Genomic DNA, 12,454 nt, shown 5'->3' with positions numbered 1-12,454 from the left:
ACCGGGCTGCACAGCAGGAGGTGAGCCGTGAGCTGTATTTATAGCCACTCCCCCTTGCTCTCATTACCACCTGAGCTCTGCCTCCTGTTAGGTCAGCAGCAGCATGTCATTCTCACAGGAGAATGAACCCTATTGTGAACTGCACGTGCTAGCAATCTAGGTTGTGTGCTCCTTATGAGAATCTAATGCCTGATGATTTGAGGTGGAACAGTTTTATCCTGAAACCATTCCCCCATCCCCCCAGTCCGTGGAAAAATTGTCTTCCACAATACCAGTCCCTGGTGCCAAAAAGGTTGGCAACCACTGATGTAGAACAAGATCCCTACAGTGGGTACTACCCTACAGAGGTACTACTACAGAGGGTAGAACAAGATCCCTCCAGTGACCAGGTGACTTTAAACATGGCTCACATCCCTTTTAGAAAGTTATGGCAGGGAAGCAAGTAGAGAGCAGGTGGTAAACTGAGGATTGGTGACTACATCGGTACCTACAGTGGGTCCTACAGTCATTTTTGTGCAGATCAGGAGATGAGGTGAAGAGAAGGAAAGCTTCTCATTTGCATAATGCCTTGAAATGACCCTAGGTTTCTAGGGGGCACCGAGAAACCAGAGATGTCCCTTGTCTGTCTGGGAGATCCAAGGGGACAGTTGGCAGTGTTGAGAAGAGATGAACGTGACAGCTGTAGGTCCTTCACCCTCAGCTTCTATTTGTTCACCTATAAAATTAAAATACCGAACACTCAGGCTTGTAAGAATTAAATGAGAAGGACACAAATGCCTGGCACAGTTGCTTGATAAGTGCTCAATCCAACGATACTCAATCCTATTTTACAAAAAGGGTTTTTTTTTGTTTGTTTTGTTGTTTGTTGTTTTACCTCCTTGCTATACTGATGCTAAAAGAGTTTAATAGTCCTCTGTTCACATTTTCCAAAAACAAGAATACACATTAAAAATGTATAAAATGGGCCAGACCCAGTGGCTTATGCCTGTAATCCCAGCACTTTGGAAGGCCAAGGCAGGCAGATCACCTAAGGCTGAGAGTTCCAGACCAGCCTGACCAACATGGAGAAACCCCGTCTCTACTAAAAATACAAAATTAGCCGGGCATGGTGGTGCATGCCTGTAAACCCAGCTACTTGGGAGGCTGAGGCAGGAGAATTGCTTGAACCTGGGAGAATTACTTGAACCCAGGAGACAGAGGTTGCAGTGAGCTGAGATCACGCCATTGCACTCCAGCCTGGGCAACAAGAGCGAAACTCTGTCTCAAAAAAAAATATATATATATATATATAATATATATAAAATGAAACATGTTGAATCAGCAGCAGTGGCAGCTTGTTTAAGGAAAGGAACAAACAGAAAATTAGTACAGAAAGTCAAAAAATGAAGCACAACTCTTTTAAGTGCCAGTCTGTTTTTAGGTTTCTTTCTTTCTTTCTTTCTTTTTTTTAGATAGAGACAGGGTCTCTGTTGCCCAGGCTGGAATGCAGTGAGGTAATCATGGCTCACTGCCGCCTTGACCTCCCAGGCTCAAGCAATCCTCCCACCTCGGCCTCCCCAGTAGCTGGGACCACAGATGTGCCCAATCACACCCAGCTAATTTGTGTATTTTTTGTAGAGATGGGGTTTCACCATGTTGCCCAGGCTGGTCTTGAACTCCTCGGCTCAAGCTATCTGCCCACCTCAGCTTCCCAAAGTGCAGTGATTACAAGTGTGAGCTGCCATGGCTGGCCACGGCTGTCTTTTAAAAAGCTAAAAATGGGCTGGTTCAAGACCAGTCTGAGCAATATGGCGAGACCTCATTTCTACTAAAAAAAAAAAAAAAAAAAAAAAAAAAAATCAGCTGGGTGTGATGGCCCGTGCCTGTAGTCACCCCAGCTACTCAGGAGGCTGAGGTGGGAGGATCGCTTGAATCCAGAAGGTTGAGGTTGCAGTGAGCCTCGATTGTGCCACTGCACTCCAGCCTGGGTGACAGTGAGACCTTGTCTCAAAAAGCCTCAGAAGGAGCGGCCTAGGGAGGTGGGCAAGCATTTCGTTTCTAGTTTCTGAACAGCTCTGTGCATTGAGAGAGGTCTTCGGCCTCCCAGCCTCTCTGGCTGAAGGTGGTGATTCTGCATGGAGTCTCTCCACCACTTGGTGGCACTGCTCACAGTGACTTTTTACTTCTAAACACCATTGAATTGGAGCAAGTAGATGATTTGCCACATTTTTCCCAGCTAGTTTGGAGGATGAATATAGAATTTTACTGGGACACACCAGAATGTGTAAGTTGGGGAGCAGCGATCCCAGTTTCCCTTGATAATGTGCCAACAGCTTCCTTAGTATTGAAATCACAAAGTCAGAAATGCACACACCTCTATGATCAGAGATCCATACAGGAGAGAGCAACAAAAAGAGGCCTTTTAAGTTTGCCAGACTTCCTGACCAGTGGGAAGCAAGAGAGTAGATAAGTGTGCAACAGTCACAAACCCGGGCCTATAAGAACCTAGTTGGGAATAGAATGTAAGAGAACGGGGAGCGATGGGGACTCTAGTGTGTTCTAGGCACATGCCCATCTAAAGGCTCCATGTGACTGTTGCCCTGCGGGAATGTGGGCCCCAGTGTTCACCAAACCTTTTTTTTTTCCCCCCCATGAAGAGAAGCCAGAAACCCAGATATTAATACAAAGTATCCAGTTTAGAAGTGCTGGTAAATTTTTTTAATTTTGAACATTGTGCTGCCCAAAGAAGGTATCTGCAAGCCAGGTACAAACCAGCAGTTCACGCCCTCTGGTGAGCAGAAAGGTCATAGATTTTGAGCCCATTATGTCGGAGGTCAAATTCTAGTTCTGCTGTTGCAACAGCTGTAAACCAAAGTTTTCAGATTTCTAATGCCCAATGAAAATACCACTTTATTTCCAAAGGTTATTAAAAGGAATAGTTCATGTATGTAAGCAGGCACAGAGCTTGCCACCTATTAGGTACTCAAAAGCATTCTTCCTTCACTTAAGGAAACAATACAGGCATAATACAACAATAATGTTATGATCAAGTTCATTATCAGGAGGCATACACCCAAACAATAGGGGAGTGAGCACCTATCACGTACAGAGCTCTCTGCTAGGTTGTCTGGGGGCAGCAGTTCCCAACCTGGCAATTCATCGGCATCATCGGAATCAGCCAGCAGCTTGTAGGATATGCTGAGTCCAGAGTCCTGCCCATATTACACTTAATGTTCTGTGCCTGTTACACCCAGATTTATGAGATCCTCCTGTCCCACACAGTCCGAGAATCTGCATTCTAATAAGTTCCTCAGAGGAAGCTCTTTTGCAGCCCATTTGCACTGGTCTGTGGGTTGGTCATTTATGGAAACCACTGCTCCAGGGAATGAATCATTATTTCCAGTCTCATTAGGGAAAGATGATATGCATGTGCACACATGTAAGGAGGAGTGACAGTAATGAGCCAAAAGCTTTGTAGACATAATTGCCTCTGATGAAGTGCTGACTGATGATATCAGACAGTAGGCTATTGACAGTGTACCCCGGGGAAAGCTAAATGCAAAAGGGAAGCGAACAGCCTCATGAAGTGAGATCAGGATTACAGGGTCAGAAATGTGGAGAGGGTGATTCAGATGGACAAAGGAGCAGAGGCAGGATTCAAGTGATGCATTTCGGAGGCAGTGCACCCTGTTTGTGCCAAGTGGAAGGTGCACGAGGAACATAGTAGACGGTAACAGGAAGGCAGGAGCTGCGAAGGCCTTTGAAGGTCAGGCCAGTTGTAATAAAAGTATTTCACATTGTCGGGTATCTTGGGATGGTTGCCAAACATTTTTCTATGGTTTGCATAAATACATATCTATTTTATTTATGTATTTATTTATTTTATGTATTTATTTTATTTATTTATTTATTTATTTATTTTGAGACGGAGTTTTGCCCTTGTTGCCCAGGCTGGAGTGCAATGGAGCAATCCCAGCTCACTACAACCTCCGCCTCTCAGGTTCAAGCAATTCTCCTGCCTCAGCCTCCTGAGTAGCTGGGATTACAGGCATGAGCCACCACGCCCAGCTAATTTTGTATTTTTAGTAGAGATGGGGTTTCTCCATGTTGGTCAGGCTCGTCTTGAACTCCCAGCCTCAGGTGATCCACCCATCTTGGCCTCCCAAAGTGCTGGGATTACAGGCATGAGTCACTGCACCTGGCCTATTTTAGTTTTTTTTTGAGACGGAGTTTCACTCTTGTCGCCCAGGCTGCAGTGAAGTGGCACTATCTTGGCTCACTGAAACCTCCACCTCCCAGATTCAAGTGATTCTCCTGCCTCAGCCTGCCAAGTAGTTGGGATTACAGGGTCCCTTGAAGCCCAGGCCAAATGGCCCTGCTGTGGCCTTGCCCCAACTCGCCCCCCCACTTCCTCTGGGTCGGCCCCAGCTCGTAGTCCAGTCCTCCCAGTTCCTCTGCTTCTCTGAGTATAACTTGAGCTGACTTGTGATGCATTCCAGCTACCTGACTTACATCAAGCTGTCAATGGCAATCAAGCATAATGAGAGCATGGCCAAAGGTCTGCACAGGGCTCTGCTGCAGCAGCATCCAGAGGATGACAGCAAGTGCTCCCCCCGGCCCCAGGACCTGATCCGGCTTTATGACATCATCTTACAGCTGACCCTTGAGGACCGGGAAGGCAAGGGCCTGTCGTTTTCCTTTGCCTGTGTCAGACACAAAATGACTTAACTTTGTATCATGGAAGGGCTATGACAAGCAGAACCTATTAGTAGCTGGGAAAAGACAAACGTCTTACACCAGTTCCACAGTCTGTGAGCACCTACCTCTCAGACATGCTGATCTTCAGAGAATAGTGACCCCAGATCATCACTGAGCTCTTCACCTATGTAAGATGCTCCCAGGTGCCATAGAGCATCTGAGACCTGAATCCATGCCATCTCGGCCCCCAGGGAGTTTGTCAGTCAGTAGGACTGTGAGACACACACAGTCAAGGCATCTGAGTAGATGCTAAGCAAAATAAAAGCTCAGAGCTGGAACAGATCCCTTCCAGCTAAGATGGGCCAAGAAGTCTCTGAAGGCGGGTGAGCTATGAGTTGAGTTGTAAAGGGCAAATATGTTTCCAAGATGAGAGGGGAATGGAGGTGACAGCAGGTGTGGCTGCTGCCAGGTCACTTCACAGGCTTTTCCCCATTGTATTGATCTCGGGCTTTTTTTTCTTACCATTGTCTGTTCTTACAAGGTCTTCTGTGAAAAATTCAACCTAAGATCTACTCTTCATGAATTTTCTTGTTGCATCTGTTGTACAGAATCTTGTGGAATTGCTCCAGCTTCCTGGTTTAGAGGAAGACAAAGTCTTCCAGAAAGAGATAGGCCTCAAGATTCTGGTGTTCGAAGCTTACAGGTAACGTCCCATGGGATGGGCAGAGTTTTCCTCTGCCTCCCAGGTTCTGTAAGCATTTGGAGCATGACCCAGCCCATAGCAGATGGGATCATTGGCCTTGAGTGTATGGTTACCTTGCCTGTGATCAGAGGAAGGTCAGCCCAGCATGTTCAAGGGGAGTTTCTAAAGGCTGTGGTCAGTAGTGGCCAGTGATGATGACTGCCCTTTGGCCATGTTGGAGGAGTGGAGCACACACGTTAAACTTGGCTTCCTCACTGGGTGTGGTGGCTCATGCTTGTAATCCCAGCACTTTGGGAGGCAAAGGCAGGTGGATCACCTGAGGTCGGGAGTTTGAGACCAGCCTGACTGACATGGAGAAACTCTGTCTCTATTAAAAATACAAAATTAGCCGGGCATGGTGGTGCATGCCTGTAAACCCAGCTACTCAGGAGGCTGAGGCAGAAGAATAGCTTGAACCTGGGAGGCAGAGGTTGCAGTGAGCCAAGATCGCACCATTGCACTCCAGCCTGGGTGACAAGAGTGAAACTCCATCTCAAAAAAAAAACAAAAAACAAAAAACTTGTCTTCCTCTACTTGCCTCCTCCCTCCCAGGGTAAAGGGGCACGCCTTGAAAGGGTGTTAATTAGCAGAACCAGTGTGGCCAGTTCAAGGAACTTGAACTAACTCGGGATAAAGCTAAACTCAGTTTCTTAAATGACTTGTATCATTTGGAACTCGGAAGTAGGCTGGGTAGCACGATGGGGCCCAGCCGGGACGGAAGGCAGAGCCCCATGCATTCTTGCCCTTCCTCGTCTGGCCCTCACACGCCAGTGTGCTCTGGAGCTCCAGCGTGCCCTGTCTTCACTGCATGGCCCCTTTTGTCCTGTCAGGGACCCGCAGCACTCAGGCTCTGCTGAGCCCAGGAGAGGAATTTGACTCAGGAAGAACCTTCTGTGAGTTTTGTTGTTGGAAAGCGATGAGCAGAGATGAATGATTGTGACTTGGGTGTGTGGATGGGGGTGGGATTTCTGTTTGAGTTGGGCAGCGTTCTTCCTTCTGTCCTGTCCCTGGTCTCACCATGCTCCTTCTGGGAACTGTTCCTCCTCTGCAGAGTCAGCCAGTGAGTAAAAAACCGTGGCTCAGTGTTGGGCCTACCTGGGCATCTCTGATTGCTGGGAAGCATCTCTGCACGGTAGCCTACAAATCTGAAAGCTTCCCATGAAGTGGGCTCCCATGCGGTGACCCCACGTTAAGAAATCTGTTTCCAAATGTGAAATTTTGCCTAAACTGCAAGGAAAGCCTTGGTCTTTGGTAATTGCAGCTTTAGAATTTTGTGGCTCTTTTCCCCTCCCCATCAGGTGTTTTTTCATTGCTCAGTCCTATGCGCTGGTGAAGAAGTGGAGCGAAGCACTTGTCCTGCATGATAGCATCCTGAAATATGCAGATGAAGTAAATTCTGATGCTGGCACCTTCAAGAACAGCCTAAAGGTGAGAGGTTGGCCTCTCCTTGTTTGTAAGCCCTGGCACGTTATGGAGTTGGCTGTGGAGGAGCCGTGAGGGTACAACAGCTGGGCTCCACCTCAGGCTGGTCCTCCCTGGCTGCGCATGGGACCTGGTGTGGCCCTGACTGCCCAGGAGCTGCAGGCTGTGTCACTCATGGCTGTGCTCCAGGCCTGAGGAGGATTTAGGTATGAAGAAGAGAAGGCGTTTTTCTGATTTCAAAGAAACAAAAACCTCCACAGGAAAACCTGAAGTACTGCTCTCAGACTTGACTACACGTTGAAATCTCTTAGGAAGATTTTTTTCAAGGTAGATGTCTGGGTGGCACCCCCAGAGATTGTGGTTCTAATCAGTGTGAGGGATCTGAAGTGGGCATTGGGACTTTGAAAGGCCCCTTAATGATTCTGGCATGCAACAAAGTGAGAAGCACTGGTGCAGCCATCCTGTAGGGCGTGTGCAAGACCAGCAGCAGCGGCGGGGACCTGGCTAGGAATGCAGCCTCTCAGCTCCCGCCTGGAACCTTCTGCTTGTTTTTTTTCTTTCTTTCTTTCTTGAGACAGGGTCTCGCTCTGTCACTGAGGCTGGAATGCAAGTGGCACCATCATAGTTCACTGCAGCCTTGAACTCCTGGGCTCAAGTGACCCTCCCACCTCAGCCTCCTGAGTAGCTGAGACTACAGGCATGAGCCACCATGCCCGCCCAATTTTTATTTTTTTGTAGAGATGGGGGTCTCACTATGTTGCCCAGGCTGGCCTTGAACTTCTGGCCTCAAGCAGTCCTCCTGCCTCTGCCTCCCAAAACCTTGAGACTGGAGACATGAGCCACCATGCTGGCCAGTATCTGCATTTTAACAAGATCCCCAGGCCATTTGGGGGTCCATTAAAGCTAAGGAAATGCTTGATCTAAAGTACAGCCACAGGGCTGGATGCGGTGGCTCGTGCCTGTAATCCCAGCAGTTTGGGAAGCTGAGGTGGGCAGATCACTTGAGGTAAGGAGTTCAAGACCAGGTTGGGCAACATGGCGAAACCCTGTCTCTACAAAAATAAAAAAAATTAGCCAGGCGTGGTGGTGCACACCTGTAATCCCAGCTACTTGGGAAGCTGAGGCAGGAGACTCACTTGAACCTGGGATGCGGAGGTTGCAGTGAGCCAAGATCACACCACTGCACTCCAGCCTGAGTGACAGAGCGAGACTCCATCTCAAAATAAATAAATAAAGTGCAGCCACGGAAGGCTTGCTTTGCTTTACTTTTTTTTTTTTTTTTAAATGGAGTCTCCGTCTCCCAGGCTAGAGTGCAGTGGCACAATCTCGGTCACTGCAACCTCTGCCTCCCAGGTTAAAGTGATTGTCCTATCTCAGCCTCCCAAGTAGCTGGGACTACAGGCATGTGCCACCAAGCCTGGCTAAGTTTTGTATTTTTAGTAGAGACAGGGTTTCACCACGTTGGCCAGGCTGGTCTCGGACTCCTGACTTCAAGTGATCAAGCCTCTTGATCCGCCAACCTCAGCCTCCCAAAGTGCTGGGATTACAGGCATGAGCCACCACACCCGGTGCTTTACTGATTATTGAATGATAACTAACTTCTTAAGCTTGTGGCCTGCTGTGATGATATAGAACTTGTTGCAACATCAGCTTGTCTAAGGAATCCATGTATATTTGACAAGTAGAGACCATTTAGAAAAGCAAGCAGGGGCCAGGCACCGTGGCTCATGCCTGTAATCCCAGCACTGTGGGAGGCTGAGGTGGGCTGATCACAAGGTCAGGAGATCGAGACCATCCTGGCTAACACCGTAAAACCCCGTCTCTACTAAAAATGCAAAAAAATTAGCCTGGCATGGTGGCGGGTGCCTGTGGTCCCAGCTACTCGGGAGGCTGAGGCAGGAGAATGGCGTGAACCCGGGAGGCGGAGCTTGCAGTGAGCCAAGATTGTGCCACTGCACTCCAGCCTGGGTGACAGAGCAAGGCTCTGTCTCAAAAAAAAAGAAAAAAAAAGAAAAGCAAGCAAAAGTTCCTGTTGTTGATGGAGTCACACCAGTGTAGGGGCTGCTGGATCCCGTGCAAGCTCAGAGGGGTAGAGAAGAAGCTCTCTGCCTTCAGAGAGCCTGTAGTTTTGTTGTAGCCACAGACTGGCATGCAGGAGCCCACTTATGGATGCAGAAGAAGTAAGAGAGACCCCCAGCAAAGGCAGAGCTAGGAAAGAGCAGAGAGATGTGGGCAGGTGGGGGTGACGGGCATGGCAGCATCACCACCGTGGAATATCATCTTGGGATGTGGTGCAAACCAGTGTGGACCTGATTTCATGTGCTGAATTGTTTTGTGGGGGAAGTGTCAGAGAATGGAGGCATGATGGATTCTGTGGCATCCAGACCTTTTCAGGTCATTCCCAATACGCCAAGCAAGAGACCGAGGCCAGGAAAATTCATCACCCTCGATGAAGCAGTGGGATGTAATGACTAAGGGCTTATGCCCTTGAGCCAGATGGCCCAGACCCTTACCCCAGCCCACTGCCACTTGGGGGCATGGCCCACACATTGCTTAACCTCTCCATGCTTCCATTTTCTCATCTGTAAAATGGGAGTGCAAACTGCCTCAGGATTATTGAGAAGGTTAAGCTAGTGATTATGTAACCAGCTTAGAACAATGCCTGGCACACTGTTTAGTGTATGATGAATTTATTAATATTATCAACATCATCTTTATTTCCAGGCATTATTACTTAAGCCATGGCATAGCTTTTCCCATTTGAAACAGGCTAGTGTTTTGTTTTGTTTTGTTCTAATACAGAGAACCGTTTAGAAAGTCTAAAGTCCTGTGAAAATACCAGTGGGGTTGCTTAACTCAGGTTAGCTTGGTGTGCTTCTCTGACCTGGCCCTGGCTCAGGAGTACACATTTTCTGAATCTTACAGGACCTGCCTGATGTGCAAGAGCTCATCACTCAAGTGTGGTCGGAGAAGTGCTCCCTGCAGGCTGCAGCCATCCTTGGTGAGCCCCCTGCCTGGCCTTTGTATCCCCAGACTTCTCTTCCTGCCACTCGCCTTCTCTCTCACACCCCACACTACTGTTTTAAGGTTGAAAGGGTTGTCTCAGTTCATCTGTAAGATATTCCTGGCCTTTACTTGTACCAGCTGGGCATCAGATCACGTAGAAGCATTTCAAGACGTGCTGTTACACTGGCCCTTCTCCCTGTTACTGTTCTCATGCAACTCTGCTGGCTTCACAGGCCCGACGGCGTTGGATGTGGGATTGATCTGTTTATCTCCACCACTTCTCAGCAGGAGACAGGACTGGCTTCCCCACATGCTGGCTCTTTTGCTTTTGGGATGTAGGGGCCACCTGTGCCATAGGCCTCATTTGTGACTAGTGTGCTATTGTAAATCCTTGTTCATACTGATTCCCTGTGCAACTTTCAGATGCAAATGATGCTCATCAAACAGAGACCTCCTCCTCCCAAGTCAAGGACAATAAGGGAAGTCTGGGCCATGGTTTTTGAGGAATACAAAGCAGGATTAGCAACAAACTAGGAATGCATGCTCATTGTAGAGCAGTGGACCCTAAATTTCTAAGGAAACCCCCCACCTCCCTCCCTTCTCTTACCCAACCTCAAAGCTTCTTGCATAAATCTTCCAAGATGTCAGATCATCCCTGGGAAGAGGGTTGAGGAACCTGTTGCTGTGCAGAGTAGCAGCCATGGGTAAGAGCTCTAACTTGTAACATGGCCAACAGACCTGCACCCCAGTCTTAGCCTGGCCCTCTCTTAGCCTCTCTGGGTTTCAGTGACTCTGACTACAAGGCAGGGATGTGGTAGCCCCTCCTCATAGGAGGCTGTCGGGATTGAGTGATTGAGGGAGATGGCCCCTGTAAAGCTCTGAATCAAGCAGTCGGCACTCAGGAATGTTCACCAAGGGTGTTCTGTGACTGATGCTACATTCGTCTCTTTGATTTGACTTCCAGCCTCTGGTTGAACGGTTTGAGACATTCTGCCTGGACCCTTCCCTTGTCACCAGGCAAGCCAACCTTGTGCACTTCCCACCAGGCTTCCAGCCCGTCCCCTGCAAGCCTTTGTCCTTTGACCTGGCCCTCAGCCATGTGGCTTTCCCACCCCTCGAGGACAAGTTGGAACAGAAGACCAAGAGTGGCCTCACTGGATACATCAAGGGCATCTTTGGATTCAGGAGCTACCCAGGCTCTTCCTCGGGGGTGGAGGAGATCCTGATTCTTAGTCTGTATTGTGAGAAAATCCCAGCAAGTTCCATGATATTAAATCCAGGTCTGCATTGGCCCGGGGCAAGAGTTTAACATCTTTGGCCCTGCATTCCTACAGCTTGTGTCTGTACACATTCTTAAGCAGTGTGTTAGGAGAGCAGCCTGTTGTCTTCTGGTAAACGTGTGCAGGGTCATCCTGTCTCCTGTACCTCCTGGGAGAGGGGCCGCTGCTGTCTGGTGCCCTGTGAGCTGTGATTGATTGCCTTTGGTCAGTAATGCGTTCAGGAGTCCACACCAGGCACAGATGGGGCCTTGAAATGCTTTGTCATGCTTCATGTCATGTCATGTCATGATTTGAAATGAACTCATCCTTGCTGTGAGCATCCAGGATCCCTTGAAAAGTTTATCTGTGACTATGAAACTGGCAACATCACCCCAGAATTACGGTCAGCCTTATTCCCCTTCACCTCCCAGTGAACGCTAAGAAGTTTCAGACAAGCAGAGAGCTCTATTTTTAGAAGAAATATGTTACACTCAGAAATGATGAAACCAAATCTTATATTAAAAGGCAAAGATGACGGAGACTGTGCCCATTTCTTATGTGCTCTCCCTCATGTCCAGTCCCCGTTCTCTCCTTGGGAGCCTGGTTGTGTGAAGCTGGTGAGGTCTAGTGTAACCTGACTTACCGGCAACTAGGTGAGGCTGATGCTGGATACACATGTTAGAGGCACTATTTATCAGGACTTCCCAATGTGTAATTTTTAGATGCTATTACATTTTAATCCCCTTCATTACCCCCTGTTTTTTCTTAGTCATCCCTTTTCACTTCTATTATAACATCAATAATAGAAGTCACACAAACAATGTAAGAAAGCAAGGAATAAAAGTGATTTAAACATGTACCTGACACTTATGATTCCCTTTGGAAATCAAAACTCACCTGTCACATAGGAAAGAAAATTCACCATGAGAAATGTTGGCTTAGATGTTTTCAGTTTTTGAGCAAACCTGGTGGCTTGAAGAAAAGGCCAACTGGTTAAAAATCCAAGAGCATTGTTTCAGGATGGCATTGTAACCCCCTGAGAGTTCTTGCCTGCTGCCCAGATGGAGCTGATTCATTGAAACAGAGGAATTGCAATAGAGAGAAAGTTTAATTCACACAGAGCTGGCTAAACAGGAGACTGGAGTTTATTACTCAAATTGGTCTCCCTGAAAATTCAGAGACTGGGAATTTTAAGGATAATTTGGTGGGTAGGGGGTCAGGAAGTGGGGAGTGCTGATTGGTCAGGTTGGAGATGAAGTCATAGGGAGTTGGAGATGAAGTCATAGGGAGTTGAAGCTGGCCTCTTGTGCTGAGTCGGTTTCCTGGGTGGGGGCCACAAGACCAGATG

The 12,454-nt window shown here is 48.0% G+C and overlaps 2 protein-coding genes across 2 annotated transcripts; one reads left to right on the top strand and one right to left on the bottom strand.

Annotated features, from left to right (window-relative positions):
• Positions 1–3,206: 3,206 nt before the first annotated feature.
• On the bottom strand, positions 3,207–4,473 carry LOC129017507 (protein FAM106C-like). The gene is made up of 2 exons (XM_054458132.1): positions 4,380–4,473; positions 3,207–3,727 (listed from the first exon to the last, which is right to left on the bottom strand). Exons 1-2 carry the CDS (start codon positions 4,471–4,473, stop codon positions 3,207–3,209), a joined length of 615 nt encoding a protein of 204 aa, XP_054314107.1.
• Positions 4,474–4,527: 54 nt separating this feature from the next.
• Positions 4,528–11,641, top strand: LOC129017506 (signal recognition particle subunit SRP68-like). The gene is made up of 6 exons (XM_063657026.1): positions 4,528–4,686; positions 5,286–5,380; positions 6,718–6,847; positions 9,767–9,842; positions 10,271–10,326; positions 10,812–11,641. Exons 1-6 carry the CDS (start codon positions 4,528–4,530, stop codon positions 11,154–11,156), a joined length of 861 nt encoding a protein of 286 aa, XP_063513096.1. The 3' UTR covers positions 11,157–11,641.
• The last annotated feature ends 813 nt before the right edge of the window (positions 11,642–12,454 follow it).

This window comes from Pongo pygmaeus, chromosome 19, assembly GCF_028885625.2.
Source record: "Pongo pygmaeus isolate AG05252 chromosome 19, NHGRI_mPonPyg2-v2.0_pri, whole genome shotgun sequence".
In the NCBI taxonomy this organism is placed as follows: Eukaryota; Metazoa; Chordata; class Mammalia; order Primates; family Hominidae; genus Pongo; species Pongo pygmaeus.
Note: the sequence above shows the minus strand (reverse complement) of the source record. Positions and strands in the feature narration are given on the sequence as shown.

Bases quoted from the DNA above. Each gene is read 5' to 3' on its own strand.
- LOC129017507 (XM_054458132.1), bottom strand. From the start codon at position 4,473: ATGCATCACAAGTCAGCTCAAGTTATACTCAGAGAAGCAGAGGAACTG. The intron at 3,728-4,379 runs GCGAGTTGGGGC...AGGCCTTCGCAG, and splicing joins GACCCAGAGGAAGTGGGGGG to CTCCTGCCTTCCTGTTACCG.
- LOC129017506 (XM_063657026.1), top strand. From the start codon at position 4,528: ATGGCCAAAGGTCTGCACAGGGCTCTGCTGCAGCAGCATCCAGAGGAT. The intron at 9,843-10,270 runs GTGAGCCCCCTG...TGCAACTTTCAG, and splicing joins GCAGGCTGCAGCCATCCTTG to ATGCAAATGATGCTCATCAA. The intron at 10,327-10,811 runs GGAAGTCTGGGC...TTTGACTTCCAG, and splicing joins CCCAAGTCAAGGACAATAAG to CCTCTGGTTGAACGGTTTGA.